The 15,520-nt window shown below is 38.3% G+C and overlaps 2 protein-coding genes across 3 annotated transcripts; one reads left to right on the top strand and one right to left on the bottom strand.

The window, feature by feature from the left end:
- Positions 1–896: 896 nt before the first annotated feature.
- LOC103931227 (NEP1-interacting protein-like 2) lies at positions 897–3,223 on the top strand. 2 transcript variants are annotated; one of them, XM_009340658.3, is made up of 5 exons: positions 897–1,203; positions 1,565–1,743; positions 2,009–2,089; positions 2,443–2,592; positions 2,854–3,223. In XM_009340658.3, the coding sequence occupies exons 1-5, from the start codon at positions 975–977 to the stop codon at positions 2,974–2,976; spliced, it is 762 nt and encodes a 253-aa protein (XP_009338933.2). In that variant the 5' UTR covers positions 897–974; the 3' UTR covers positions 2,977–3,223. The 2 variants fall into 2 exon arrangements, with proteins under 2 accessions (XP_009338933.2, XP_009338942.2); XM_009340667.3 differs by having other exon boundaries at positions 898–1,203; positions 2,446–2,592.
- A 324-nt stretch (positions 3,224–3,547) lies between these two features.
- LOC103931218 (ribulose-phosphate 3-epimerase, chloroplastic) lies at positions 3,548–7,018 on the bottom strand. The gene is made up of 10 exons (XM_009340645.3): positions 6,765–7,018; positions 6,240–6,354; positions 5,889–6,029; positions 5,689–5,802; positions 5,276–5,354; positions 4,603–4,712; positions 4,435–4,491; positions 4,162–4,231; positions 3,959–4,067; positions 3,548–3,726 (listed from the first exon to the last, which is right to left on the bottom strand). The coding sequence occupies exons 1-9, from the start codon at positions 6,881–6,883 to the stop codon at positions 4,018–4,020; spliced, it is 855 nt and encodes a 284-aa protein (XP_009338920.1). The 5' UTR covers positions 6,884–7,018; the 3' UTR covers positions 3,548–3,726; positions 3,959–4,017.
- Positions 7,019–15,520: the final 8,502 nt, after the last annotated feature.

Genomic DNA, 15,520 nt, shown 5'->3' on the forward strand with positions numbered 1-15,520 from the left:
AGGAGTCCTAATTATGCATGTGTCACGTGGCCAAAGCAATACCACATATGCAAAACATATCCTCAGTATCTTTGCATGTTGTTATCTAATACCATGCCTTAATGCATATCCCCATATCACATCATCATTCAAATCAATTGGGATTTAGACAAATATTAGCTTCAAATAATTTAATATATTACTAAGAGATCACATTATGATTAAAATCACAATATTATTTCTCAATAATAATTGAAAATTATTTCAACCATTTTGTCCTTCAACGGTCTAAAATTTTGCTCATTCAACGGCCTCGCTCGGGCCGAAAATGTCAAATCGATTTAACGCTTGCCAAAAATGATTCAAAATCACATTATTACTAATCTAGTGTAGATAATATCGTTTATTTAAAAAATAAAAAATAAAAAATAAAAAACTAAGCGACAAAGCTACCAATACACACAAACTTGGCTCCCGTATTGGGTTTGGACAACCCTTATCGAAATGTTGCACGCGACCGTTTACTTAGTGGTCAGTTTACAGAACTTCATGTTTATAATTGAAACCGTTTATATTACAAATTATTCTATTAAGATCATCTCAGCAAAAAAAAAAAAAAAAAAAAACAACTTAAACTAAAGTTGCTCAGTCAGTAAATTGTAGCAAATAAATAAACAATTCGTAATTTTTTATCAAATTAATCTATCTATTTTTATAAAGTTTAATGATCAAATAACCTCATATTTGATTTACTTTACAAAAAATAATCTTTACAGAATAAATTACAATACAAACTATTTTAATTATACGCATAAAATTTCAAAAATCGGTCAGTGAATTGAGAAGTAACTCGAGACCCAAATTAATTCCAAAAAGACTTATCTTGTAAGGTAACGGCCCCTCCATCTTCGTCATTATCACATCCTGCAATTAAGTTGTTCTGTCACGATTCATGACCTAGGTCCTAGGGTATCCAATCCATTAATTACAGATAAATGGTATCCCAAATATTTAATCTTTATTATTCTCTCGGTTACCTGTACTTTATTTTGTACAAGCGGTTTTCTGGAGCAGCAGCAAAAAGCCCCCAACTTTCGAGCAATCCGACGCCCTTTCTGGCCGTTATGGAGAGCGGAGAGCTCCAAAGGGTCGGAGTCGTTCAACGCGTTCCGCTCCTCATCGTCAACTTCGTTGCTGGGGCTCTGGTTTTACTTTTTGCTCTTGGTATTTTTATTTTCATTTATTTATTATTTTTTCTTGCTTTCCTCTTTCAATTTTAATTTTGTTTTGTTTATTAAATATGATTTGAGCTTGTGGGTTTTGGTTATTTTTAAAGGGTGTGCATTTTAATTTCTTGAAATAATTTTTTGTTGAATTTTTTATCTGGTAGTCAGTTTTTTTTTGTTTTTTGTTTTTTTTTTATATTATAAGTGATCTAATGTGGAATTTAATTATTTTAAATATCTAGATAATTGATGTTGTTGTTCCCATAAATTCATCACTGCCCATGATTGATACTCTGTTTTTCTTTCTAAATTAATGGGGTTTGATAAGCATTTTTACATTATTGTCCTTTTTGTTGCAGCTGGATTTTTCACAGGAGGTATTGCTGGTGCTTTAGCTGGGAAGGCTTCTGATAGTGGTGTTGTCCGTGGAGCTGGATTGGGTGCTGTTGCTGGGGCGGTACTGTCTGTTGAGCTTTTAGAGGCGTCGCGCGATTTACTGTGTCTAGGCCGGCCTGGCGCTCGGAGATCTTCATTGATGGTGAGCTATTAAGCTTTGAGATATCTGTTTCTCTTTATTTGTCCACATGTGTAGCTGTTCATGAGAATCTGACCTGCTAAGAACCGGTCATGATCTCGGTTTTTAGGTTAAAATTGAATGATCCATGATTTTTAAAATATGGTATATAAGCTGAAGATACAACGATGGACACATGGTTAAGGATATACATGCATAGTGTTGTATCATCGTGGTTTCTATCGGTTTTATGGAAGTAATTGGACCGATTAACTATCTTTGCATTCAGGCAGAAATTACAGAGGAGCTTATCTGTTGGAGGTTCGAGGAGGTAAACTTAGCACTGCCGGAAGTGGGACTTGCCAACCAGGTTTCCACTCTTTTTTCCCTACGCTTTTGTTTAAAAGGCAATATCATTTGAATGATGATATATTTTGTGGCTGCATATAGAAATTGTCTAGTTTAGTTCGATGCTAGCAATTTTTTGGGTTTCCCTTTCTATCGCGGCTGTTATTTTTAGTTCCCAGATTGCATCTGGCCTCCCAAACTTTTTATTGCTACAATTTCATATGGCTCGGTAGTTGTTGAATTCAGAACCTCAGCCGCTGACCCCGAGTATACCAATTTGACTGTTTTGAAAGTTAAAAAACAAGTTTAGTGATCAAAACTCTGATGTTCCTTTGCGCAATTGGTATTTATCTGATTTTGTTAAGCTGGAATTAGCAGGTTACCCTTGCTGATCTTAACCATAATGTCTATGGAGGAGCTGAAACCGGGGGGTTGTCAAGGAATGTTATGAACAAACTACCATCTCATGTGGTTTTGGAGGATACCAAGGCAGCTCGGGGTTGCTGCTGTACGATATGTTTGCAGGTTATAACTCTTTCTAAGACGACTTGAACTTTTTGTCTATTATAGTTTGCAAGCATTTTTTCGGCAACGACAGTAGAGATATTCTCATATTTGTAAGATTAAACTATGGTAACTGATTAATCGATACTTAAATCTTAATTTTGTATGTCTCTGTATTTATCATCAAGGTACGAACAGCTCAGTTTCCTTACGCATGTATAGTCAATGTAATTCACTTCTTATTAACTGAACAGGGCACTATCTGAATCTTGGTTTCTGCAGGATGTTGAAGTAGGAGAAATTGTGAGGACGCTGCCCCTGTGTCAGCATACGTTTCACTTGGCGTGCGTGGACAAGTGGCTCAGCAGACACGCTTTGTGCCCTCTATGCCGACGAGATGTGTGAACAAAACCCAGGTTGATTTTTATCACAAAGGAGTTACAAAGTAAAGTTTTTATCCCCTTAGTGATTAAGTAAATTCAGATTTGGATTTGTGAAAACTGTATATAGCTTGGTTTGTGGTGATGTATTGAAGATGTTCCCTTTTGTGTATACGCACCCTTTAGCGATGCAGTGGATATTGAACCGTGTCGATAAGAATATTGACCAAGAAAATTTCAGAAATATAGCAAAGAAACTGAATCTTTTGGCATGTGTGATGAATATTCCTTTTCTTTCATTGAATTGAACCGAGAACGAGGTCTTGTGTCTGATTACCGCAAGGTCGCGTGTTTGATTCCGTTGGGTCAGGGTATCTTCTCTATCACTACCATATGCAACCTTGTTTGTTGCTCCATCCATTTGAGATTCCCTAACACGGAATTGATGTTTCATATACTCAACATCTTTTTCTTGGTTTCTGTTTTAATGCAAGCGTTATCCTCTTAAGTAAAGGAGGGAGGACTCGGGCACGGGACTTCAGGGCGAGGATAATCCTCTTAATTACTTGAGCTACAGCCTCTCGTGGACACTAGTATTCAATCAACAATTCGTTTCATTTCATTAAGATTGGAATGATCTGTTACATACATAGCCAGGGAAATGGTACAGAACCTACGCATCGTAGGCGAACCGCAGACTTTTTTGCTTGAACCGAAAGCACATCGGAGGAGAAGATGATGTGATGAGTATGCTTCCTAGCCCGTACGTAAATGTCTGCAGATATGAAGACAACTTATCTGGGTTAGTCACGAAAATTTTCAGAACGGAACCAAACTCATGCTTCAAACTTTCAAAGAGCCGTGCATCATGTGCAGAAATTCAAGTCCGTCAACCAGATCAATTTTAAGCAGACAACTTATGCAGTAATCCCACCACAGATTGAAAATTTTCATATTCCGAAAAATTCATTTAGTCAGAAACTCGAATGAGCGAGAAGATGGCTTACATGGCAACGACGAAAATGGATTCACGTTTTGAAAACAACACGATCATTTGGAGGTCATTTCACACTGCAACTGCTACTGGCCTTTTGCTGGTCTTGATTCCTTTTATAGCTGCAAGATTGCAAATAAAAACCAATGTTAAGGTATAAGTCGATTAGCTCATCTGGACTAACAATATAGGTTCTGAGATCTGTGTGATCTGTACCTTCAGCGTAATCTTTTGCTCCAAAGACAGCAGAACCAGCAACGAGAGCATTAGCTCCGGCCTCAATAACCTGCCACAACAGAAAGCATTTGAAACTGGATTCATTACATCCGAAATCGTGCAACAACTTTGACACTTAACAAATGTGTTCATGTTCAATTAGTCAACACGACTAATTTGTTCTTTTTGTCGATTTAGTTACATCCTATGAAAGCTCTCAGCATGACACACGTCACATTATTTATAACACGTACATTAACTTGGTCCACATACCTTGTATGCATTTGCTGGACCAACTCCGCCATCTACTTCAATCCATGGGTTCACTCCCTGCAGTAATAACAAGCAAACCTGTGAGTACCTCTTGCGTTCACATAAAGTGTATGAATGGAATCCCACATCGGGAGAGAGAGATTGAATCAATGTGAATCGGGATTATACTTTCTCCACACATATTCTTCTCAAGTCTGCAATTTTCTTCACTTGGCTTTCTATGAAGCTCTGCCCACCAAAGCCAGGGTTTACCGACATAATCAAGACCAGATCAACCACTGAATCATGAAAAAGAAAATCAATATCACCCCGTTTCACCATATGATATATCAGATGAGTTAATAATGAGCAACAATCGTCTTTTCTTATTGTACTCTCCCTTCCCATGCATTCACTCATCATGTAAAATGCAAAATTGACTGAGAACAGGAGGAGTATTCTGGCAGAATTTCGAATATAAGTTTGCCTTTATGCGACATTTACTTATCTACAATAGCTGTACTAGAACAAGTAGTTTCTGCTCAATTTCTGTCAAACTCCTCGCCTGTCAATATCGTTAAGAATCAATACCCTCCCTACAAACTATAAGTTTGAATCCTTTTGCAGTCTTACTATTCAGATTTTCTTCACCTTTTTTATTACTACTTCAGCTGTTTGGAGCTTAGTCTCTCGGGTAGGCTAGGTACGAAACCATTCGTGATCTCATACAAGCAAAATACACCACATAGGGGAACGAGCCTTGACCATGTAATATCATTAAGAATCAATTTTATAAAGCACCCCCACGATTATATCCCCAAAAAGAATCAGAACGTGTATTATATCCAAAAGAGAAACTCACCATCGAGGATATACTCAATTGCCGTTAGAGGGGTACCAGGGTTGAGCACAACTCCAGCTTTAGCTCCCAGACTCTTTATCTGAATTACAGCGAAAGTATAGGATTACTAAAATGATTTCGTGGTACAAACCATATTCTTTTCTGGTAAAACTTTCACGATTGCAGGGATACGCTTAAATGCATTCTATTAAAAAAAGAAAAACAACTAAATTGGACCGTGTAGGCTTGTAGCCCTAGCTTCGATTTACCATCTATGTATATCATACTTCTTCACTTCTCACAACCCACTGGAATATTACATCCCATGAACTCGAAGAAGAGACAAGATAACACTAACCAAATTCAGAACAGTAATGCAGCTACATCAGTTCTTTAACAAGTATGCAATCACAAGGATACGAGGGAAACCTTACCTGATTAACTGAACGGTGCAAATGGATGGTGGAAGATTGTTCAGCATGAACACTGACTATGTCTGCTCCAGCTTTGATAAAATCAGGCACTCGCTGCTCAGGCTCCACGATCATCTGCACCGCTTCAATTTCACATTAGCCATTGCTTTTTATTCAAAGCGTATCTAATAGATATCAAAACCAGCAGAACGAAAAAATACCAGATGCACGTCCAAAGGAAGGTCTGTCACAGGGCGCAAAGCATCAACCACAAGAGGTCCAATGGTAATATTTGGAACAAAACGGCCATCCATCACATCAACATGAATCCAGTCACAACCTGCCAACTCTACAGCTTTTACCTAGATAAAGTGAGAGTCAAACTCTAATGCTAAGAGTTTCAATCTTATATTTCTACATTGGAAAATCTGATGAACATCTTTCTTAAACGAAGTTTTTGCAGTAAAACATATGATAAACAATTCAAGGTTTACAAAACCCATGTTTTCGCCTACAATCCAGAAACGGAAAAAGAAATATATGCTGACAAAGAATAAAAAACAGAAAAGAACCTGCTCTCCCAACTTGGCAAAGTTAGCAGAAAGAATAGATGGTGAAACAATGATATCACTTTTCGAGAATTTATCAACCCGAGATGAAGCCTTCACCAGAGTCCTACTTCTCCTCCTGAAATCGGAACGATAACAGAAGCAACATCAGAAATGGAAATGATCATTCTTTTCCTGTTTCCGCTCAATTCTTTGCACTTCAAGTTCTGCCAAGCTTAATTACAAAACATCAGGCACAAATTTCAAATACCAGATCATTCAATTCAATAACCAGAACATCAATCCAAGCAAAGAATTCGGCTTTTTACAAACACAATCAAATGAATACATTCGAAAATATTCCCATCTCAAACTTCTTAATGGCAAATCTAAAAGAACAGCAATTTCTTAACGTTATACTACTTTCCTCAGCTGGGTCTCATCCGAAAGCACAAATCTTTCTATCCTCGCCTTCATAATCCGACAAACAAAACCAAACCCAATTGGAATTCAAACGAAAAAACGTTAACCAAATCAAAAAAGCAATACCTTGTGAAGGTAAGAGAACTGGGTTGAGAAACAGATGGTTTTTGAAGCTTAAGACCTCCCCCGAGTCCGCTGATCTGCTGGGACTTGAGAGTTGACGAACAAAGTGAAGCAGCCGACATGTTTACCTCGTCTGAATCTCTGTCTCTCTGGCTTCAACGGTCAGTTCGACGGCGTAGTGAGAGAGAACGGTTCGGTCTTTTTTTTTTTTTCCTGTCTTCAATTTACTTCCCACCAATCTTTCAGCAGAGAGGATCGGAAAATCTCGGAGAAATTTAGGAAGAAAAAACGTGCGGCCGACACGTGTTGTCCTCGCAGTTTTTTGTTGGGATTTTCTTATCTGAAATGGTTGGCGCTCTTTTGTGCTTTGCTTGTGATTGTGTAAACTTGCGAGTCGGCAAACACAGCGTAGTTCATTCCTTTTCTTAGGTTGTTTTGTAACCGTTTGGCGGTTCGGTTTGTACTTGACTATTTTGATTAAATTGAGTTAATGCGTTGGCTAATGTTTAATGAATTTATGAGTGTTAAGATTGGAAATACGAAATTGAATAACAATAACGTATTGTGTTTTATAAGTTCTTTGTAGAGGGTTTAGATTCTATAAAACTGACTTAAATTCAATTATTCATGTCTAAACTCCGGTGACGGTATCAAACGGGATAAAGATTTGAAAAATGGAAGAAACTAAAAAAAGGCAACCCTTGAATCAAATGAAGAGAAAACTTTCAAGCTTGGTATACTTGGCAATGGTTAGGTGAACAGGGGTGGTTTTGTTACAGTTACCGTACGAAAACTTCCATAACAATTTGTGACATCCCGTCCCAAAATCTCGAAAACTCTCGTGTGAAATTACTATTTTGCCCCTAGTTCGTTCTTTTACGTTTATTGGTTGTTTTTGGTGTTGTGCTGGCATGTCCTTGGGCCACACACACACCCCCATACCTGCACCACCTTCTGTTACTCTCTCTCTCTCCCGTGCTCCCATTTCTTCTTCTTCTTCTTTCGAACGTACGGACACCACACCAAACCCACTAAACCTTAGCAGATCGAGGGAACTAAGGCTATAATCGTGCTCTGGAGGTCGAGGGGAGCACGATCGTACCATTTTCAGGTAGGAACTCCAACGTTTTCACGTCGATTTCACAAGGTCCGATTTGAGCACTATTCATGCGAACGTAAATTCTTACGTTTTTGAGTTTTTGAAGCTCGTAGGTGTCTTAGTGAGGTCCCAAGGAGCCTCGGAGTGCTTCGTTGGACAAATTTGGACGTCGGGATCACCGTGGTCGGAGTTGACCGGTTTTGGTTAGTTTGCACAGGTAATTTCTGGTGGTTTTTGACCCTTAAAACTTGTATATCGTTATTCTCCTAGTCCTAGGCGTCATTTTGGTTCAAGAATCGTGAAAAATGGTTGAGAAATGAGTGAGAAAACAAAGTTTGAAATTTTTTCCAGTTTCCGGTGCCGGCGACGTCGTCGGAGTCTCGCCGGAGAAGGTGACGGAATATTCCTGACGCCGTTAACGGAATCTGTCGAAACTGACGGAATATTCCTAACGGCGTTAGTTGACGCCGTCCGTGTGCACCGCACGTCCCTGCGCGTGGCCGGCGCGTGTGGGCGTGCCTTGGCCGGCGCGTGCGGCGGTGAAATTTTTTTCTAAAAAATCTGGTGTGTTCCTGAGGTTGTGTAGAGCACGTTGGTATATTCAATTGTCCATTTTGAGCAATGTATGAGAAGTTATTACGAGAAGGAAGGTTAAGTGCTTTAAAATTAACGTTTTTATAGTATTTTCGCATATAGGTGAAACGTATCCCGAGGACGAGCGTGGTCACTCGAGGCAGGGGGGCTACGACCCTTCCACATACCAGTGAGTGGGCTTTTGTTTTCTGTATATACCTATATACTTATAATTCCCAGAAATTTATGTATATGTTTATTAGTTTATGCCATTCCTTTATTATTATTGGTTATTATGCATGGTTAGTTGCATATATGGTTATTATATATATTTATTTATACGTTTATATATATATATATATTGGTGCTGTGGAGGCACAGGTAAGTGCCAGGTAAGCGTTATTTAATATTCACATTAAATAGTGGTTAGAGGTGCTTAGAGAGCTCATAACTTGCACCCCCGGTGTTAGTGCTCCCGCCCGGAGTAAGGCACAGTCCATCACGTGTCGTTCACCTCCCGCACCACACGTTTAACTTGGATCCAAGTTAGGTGCACAGTCTTGTCGTACAGACCACTATAGGTGGTTCTGACTCATAGGTGACCCGCGATTATTCGCACAGCCTTCACGTGATCGTAGCACTAGAGCGTTTATATGTATTACACCCAGGCCTGTCGTACAGACCACTATAGGTGGTTCCGACTCGTGGGCAGGTTTAGTTATTGAGATTGAGATTTGAGCTCTAAATTCAGCTGTACAGGCCACTTTAGGTGACTCCGGCTGCCAGTGATATGTTATTGACATGATTTATACCTGAGCACTTGCATTTCAGCATGAAATTTGGTATGGCATATCCTTGAGCATGATTGACATATTTATTGTATACGTACATATGTTTATTTTCTGGGAAGTATACAGGTTTTACGACGAGGGGTTAGAATGTGTTTTACTAAATGGTTTTCAAAGAGCTTTGTTTTTGCTCACTCACGCTTTTGTTTTGCGCCCCTCCAGGTTCTAGTTGCTTAGCAGGTTCGGTGGATTCCCCGGAGGGCTTCCAGGCATTTCTGACAGACACTCACCAATGTAGGGTCACCTTCGGGTGCACTGTTGTCGCATTATTTTAATTTGGACTGCTGTAGACTTAATGCTCTGAGTTAGCGGTTCGCTTACACTAGTACTTATTACTTTGACCCTTGGTATGCTAGTTTTTTTTTAATTATTCGTACTTTTATATTACTACCTTACTAGCTTCCGCACTGTGCACATGGCTACGTCATTTCCACGTGACGGCCAGCACGCCCTGATCTCGGTCGGGGTGTGTCACAATTACCATACCAAATTTTTAGTTTGCAAAATGGATTATCATTATCGTGCCAAAATTTTGGTATTACCAAATTACTTTTGGTATGATAATGGTAATTATCACTTTATTTTGGACCAGTGTTTTGGGTCAAAATCTGAAGAAAAATAAAAATTCATCAACAATTCAAGGCCCACTTTTTTCAATTTTTTTTCATCCAACTCTGTAACTAATTCATACCTTTGAGATGATTTAATCATACTCGAAGCCAGTAAGTAGCAAGTACAAGCAGTAAAAAACTACAGGCAAGAAGCACAGAGTAAAAAGCACAGGCAGCAGCACACAAATCCGAGTAGATTTCGTGTAATTGAAACTCATTACATATATATTATTTTATATATAAACTTCATGTAAGAAACACTAAAATATATATTTATATTTTTCAGTACAGTAATACTATGGTAATGGTATCGAATACCAATACCGTACCAAAAATTTTCGATTCGGTACTTTACTGTGCCATTACCAATTGGCACAAAAATTTTGGCACAAAATAGGTATGGTACATTTGGCAATTTAGTTGACCCGGTAATTTGACAAAAAAAATCCACCCCTATTGGTGACTGCAACAAATTAAACTTCACTTGCAAACACAATCTGTAATTAGTTTTGAAATCTTCCTCAATGGGAATTCGTTAAATTCTTGCCCCTTCATACTACTAGCTCAGGAGATTTTTCTGAGTTATATATGAACAAAATCATTTTCTGCCTAATAACTCAATGAGAGGTTCAGAAAATGAGATACATAAAAGGTGGTCTCTAATCCTTGGTTTAGGCAAGATATTTTAAGTTAACAGTTTTTCTATTCAAAGTTCTCATAAGCGAAATATTAAGAATTTTTTAAAAAATGGAGAGGAAGAGTGTTCATTTTTTAATGGTAACGGTAATTTTGGTTCTTACTGGACATGCAACTAGAGCACATTATAGTTGTTCCGAAAGATGCCTTAATTTTTGCCCATCGCTACCTGATACATGTGCTACATTCTGCTCGGTGCAGTGCCCTCCTCAGCTTCAAAATGTTGATTTGAATGATCATGCAATTCACTACTACTGCAAATTTGGTTGCTCGCTTGACCGATGTGCCAGATTTGCGTACATACCACCTTTTCCTCTCTCTCTCTCTCTCTCTCTCTCTCTCTCTCTCTCTCTCTCTCTCTCTCTCTCTCTCTCTCTCGTATATATGAACGTCAAACGTTAACCAGTTAGTAAGTGAATAAGAGACTAACTTGTGTTTTATGACCGCAGACAAGGAGAAAATGCACAGGTGTATGCAACACTGCACGACCAACTGCCACATCAAGCATCCGAGCACCTCCCGCCCCCCTTCCCTGATTGCTGCAACAAATAATGCAACATCAAAGCTGCTTCCCCCAACACCACCACCACCCCCCCCCCCTCCCCCAGCGGGCTTCCTCCTTTCCTCAACGTAATTATCTGTATAACACAACAGTAACGTGATTGTACTGAAATAAGCTTATGATTCAATAAAAGTGGGGTTTTAACGTTCAATTATCATAGCATTTATCATCTAATTAAGGGGGAGTAATGTTGATTATTGGCTCAAACAAAGTAGTCTAAAACCAATAAATGATGTCGGCTACTTTCGGCTACTTTTATGGTTGGCATGCTACATGTGGGAAATAAAAAATGGATGCACTTACAGGTGGGAAATAAAAATTGGATGCACTTACAGGTGGGAGATGCACTTATGCCTAATTCTTTATTACTTGATGAGAGGCCTTGGCCTATAAAAGGAGGTGTAGGCATAACTCAAATATAACAAGGAAGAAAGGAATATAGCAAGAAGCCATTCGGCATAGAGAAGAATTTTCTCAAATTGTCTTGCTTTGTATTTTTTTGGTTTTCTCTTCCTATTGTAAGTGTGTGAGCTTGGGTTATTCGGGTCTTTGGGAAATTGAGTGATAAACATTATTGTATGTTCTCATTGATTATAGTGAAATACTCCGTCGTCTCCAAACTGGATGTAGGCATTGCCGAACCAGTATAAATCTTGGTGTTCTTGTTGGTATTGTTCCATTTATCTGTTATCAGTTTCTAGGGTTTATTATTTTTCACTCACACTTGTTGAAGCTTCCGCACAACAAGTAAACCAGCATTTTCTATCAGATATCATTTCTCTATCCTCACCTAAACACTGCCACAGTTGAAGAAAAATTGCCTGCAACTTGCTAAAAATTGTCAATTACATGCAGTAAACTTATAGTTATTAAATAAACAAATCTGTCGAGCTTGAAACTTTTCTGCTTGATTGTTTAAAGGGTTGTGTAGATTTGAAAGCTCTATCGATAGAAACATTCTAGCTTGTTTAGAATTAGTTAGAGAGAAGCGATTCCTCGCCTGTGCTTCCTCCCCACTAAAAACAACAATCGATATATAATCCATTGCAGCACAAGGCATGGCTGCACAATCACAGCTCAGAGTGAGTTCGTTCTGTGCACACAATGTACGGCTTAAGCAATGCTGTGAAAATCTATACGTGCACACAATGTACGGTACATGACCCGAGCTGGCGGTGGTCATATCCTTTTTGCAGGCTAGAGACGTTTCCATGAACATCGTCCTGGTCTTAGATGACACAGAAGAAGAGTCTGTAGAGGCACCAAAGCGAACTTTGTGCATCTAAAAAAAAATAGCAGGATCAAAATTATGATGAATTTTTGTGTTGCAAATAAAATTTGGTCATTCATGCTGTGAGAATTTTCTCGCTTTCGGTGAATAAGTACTCAAAAGTACACAAGATTGAGTACTTAAAAGATCAAAAGGAAAAATATGCTCCATAGAGGAAAATGCTTTAGGTTCCAAAAGGGCCTTTTTTTTTTTTTTTTTTTTTAATTTATGCTTACTTATGTATTATGGTTGAATCAAAATCTTGGTTTAAAGATGAGAGATGTAATCAGCGCATAATGTAAAGGCCTTTTCGGACTTGACTATTTTCATTCAATTTAGCCAATGTTATGGTTGTTGTTTTAGGAATTTATCTGTGTTGATATTGAACTTATTAAATTGGACGATGAAATAACATATAATCTCTTAAGAGTGAGGCTCTATAAAATTAGTTTGAATTCAGTTCCAATAAAATCCAGTCTGAGCCACTACGAAAATGAGTTTGAAAAGGAAGAAATTTGTATGTTTTTCTTCTAATGAAGTTTTTTCCCCTGACAAAAACAATTTAAGACAACCCTTTAAACAAATGGGGAGAAAACCAACGGTTAGGTGGATGCAACGACTTCGACTAGGGATGGGCATAAAAACCGCCAAACCGCAAAACCGCATCGAATCGTAAGAAAAAAAACCGTGTTGACCGGAAAAGTCAACTTTGAGTGAAAAACAGAACCGAACCGTTCAAACCGATTCCGATTCCGGTTTCGAATGACCAAGAACCGGCCGAACCGAACCGAACCGTTTTATTAATAATAAATAAATAAATTATATATACACAGACATGTCATGGTATAATGGGTTGAAAAATAGGTTGAAAAATTGTGTACAGGAGCTGCTGCTTCTTGCTTGCTCTCTGAAGTCTGAAAACCTGCAATTTGCTTCATCATTTTTTTGTTTGTTGACTGATTGACCAGTGCATATGTATTTTAGTTGTCTCTTTTTGTTGACTTGGTGCCACTAACAAAGACATTTGCATTAAAAAAAATGTGTTGTATGCAACTTTATGTAATCAGTTTTAGAAGATGTATTTGAATGCATAATGATTTGGTGTTCAAATAATTTATTATTAGGAACCATAAACCGGCAAGAACCGAATCGAAACCGGTGTAGACCGAACCGTAATGTTCTAGTAATAAATTTAAGTGGAACCGCACCGAATCGAACCGTTAATATATTTCGGTTTCGGTTTAGGGTTTAGGGGTGGAACCGCACCGAACCGCACCGTGCCCACCCCTAACTTCGACTTCACTTGTAAGCACAATCTGCAATTAATTTTGAAATCTTCCTTAATTAAAATTTCATTAAAACCATGAACCATTCATCTTCTTCATACTAGTAGTCATTAGATTCTCTGAGTCATGAACAAAATCTGTAAATATCGAATCCGATTTACTTGCCTAATAATTCAATGGTAGGTTTAGAAAATAAGACCTATAGAAGGTGTACTCTAGTTCTTGATTTAGCCAAGATATTAAGAGTTCTCATAAGTGAAATATTAAAAAATTTCGGAAAATGGAGAGGAAGAGTGTTCAAGCAAGCTTTTTGATGGTTATGATAATCCTTCTATTTACTGGATATAAAACTAGTTCAGTTAGTACTTGTTACAAAATTGCCTAAGCACTTGCCCATTGCTACCTCAACTATGTGTTACACTATGCTTGGGGCAGTGCCCTCCGCAGCTTCAAAATGTTGATGTCAATGATCAAGCAATTCACTACTGCAAACTTGGTTGCTCAGTTCACCAATGTGCCGAGTTTGCCGGCAGTATATACCACCATTTCCCTTCTTGATCTCTATCGTTATTTGATCCCCTCGTTTCTCTCATTATGTCATATATATGAACGTTAATCGCTAATCAATTAGTAAGTGAATACAACGCTAACTATACTTATGTTATTTCGCCTCAGATGAAGAGAAAGTGCAAAGGTGCATGCAACACTGCTCGAACAATTGCAACTTCAAGCATCCGAGCCCCCTTCTTCCGTGATTGCTCCAACAAATGATGCAACGTCAAAACTCCTTGCCCCTCATAAACAATAACGTGTTTGTAACTGAAATAAGTTTATGATTCAATAAAAGTGGAGTTTTAGTGTGGAATATTTCAAAGCATTGATCATCTAAAGGGGAGAGAGTTAACCAACATTATCTCTCTATCCATGCGTTACTGCGTCTCAAAAGTTATATTTGGCCAGCTCAGATTATGGTGTGTGAAGTTCAAGACCCGAGCTGGCACTAATCACATATATCCTTTTTGCAAGCTCGAAACGTTTACATGAACATCATGGCCCGTCAAAATGTGGATATTTTTGTGGAAAAATTATTTACTAAATTGAAGTGTGATGCACTAATCCATGGTATGATATGAGAGATTTTTTTCAAGTACCGGGCATCAAGCAGTACTTGAACTTCACATATTATAGTTCAATTGGAGGAACTAATATATTTTTCCCTGTGCGCCTAATTATTTTTTAATGCATAGAGTAGAGTATTCACTTGAATACCGGATAGTTGAAAAAAGTTTCTCCAAGAGCAAAACCAAATTTCTTTTGCCCAAATAGGTTTCGCTAAGGGAGTTTCGTGCAAGGTTTATTTTATACGCACGTCACAATTTTATGAAAACACCCCATATTAAAAAACTCTCTCAAAAATTCCAGCTTTGTCCTTCATTCTTCTGAAGCCACCCCACATCCCCACTCCAAAAAACAAAAAGCACACTTGGCAGCCCGAATTCGATAGCCAAGTATATCTGATTACCTACATAAACATCAGCCGGAAACTCCCATTTCTTTGGTTACAATCCAACACTTCAACTCACCAACCCGGATATTTCTTTACCTTTATCACCTTTATCATCGAGGTCGTCGTCCCGCACAGGCCACCCCGTCGTGGCTCCTCTTTGTCTCTCACTCTCAAAGGAACAAAAAATAAATAAATAAATAAATAAAAAGCGAGGCATTTCTTCTAGAGTATCAGATGCAAATGCAATAGAGAGAGAGTTATGCTATTGTGATGAGAAATTACGACTAGTTGGGCTTTTTTTGCCTCT

The sequence above is a fragment of a genome, unplaced genomic scaffold (genome assembly GCF_019419815.1).
Source record: "Pyrus x bretschneideri cultivar Hongxiangsu unplaced genomic scaffold, Pyrus_bretschneideri_v1 Contig27, whole genome shotgun sequence".
Taxonomy (NCBI): Eukaryota; Viridiplantae; Streptophyta; class Magnoliopsida; order Rosales; family Rosaceae; genus Pyrus; species Pyrus x bretschneideri.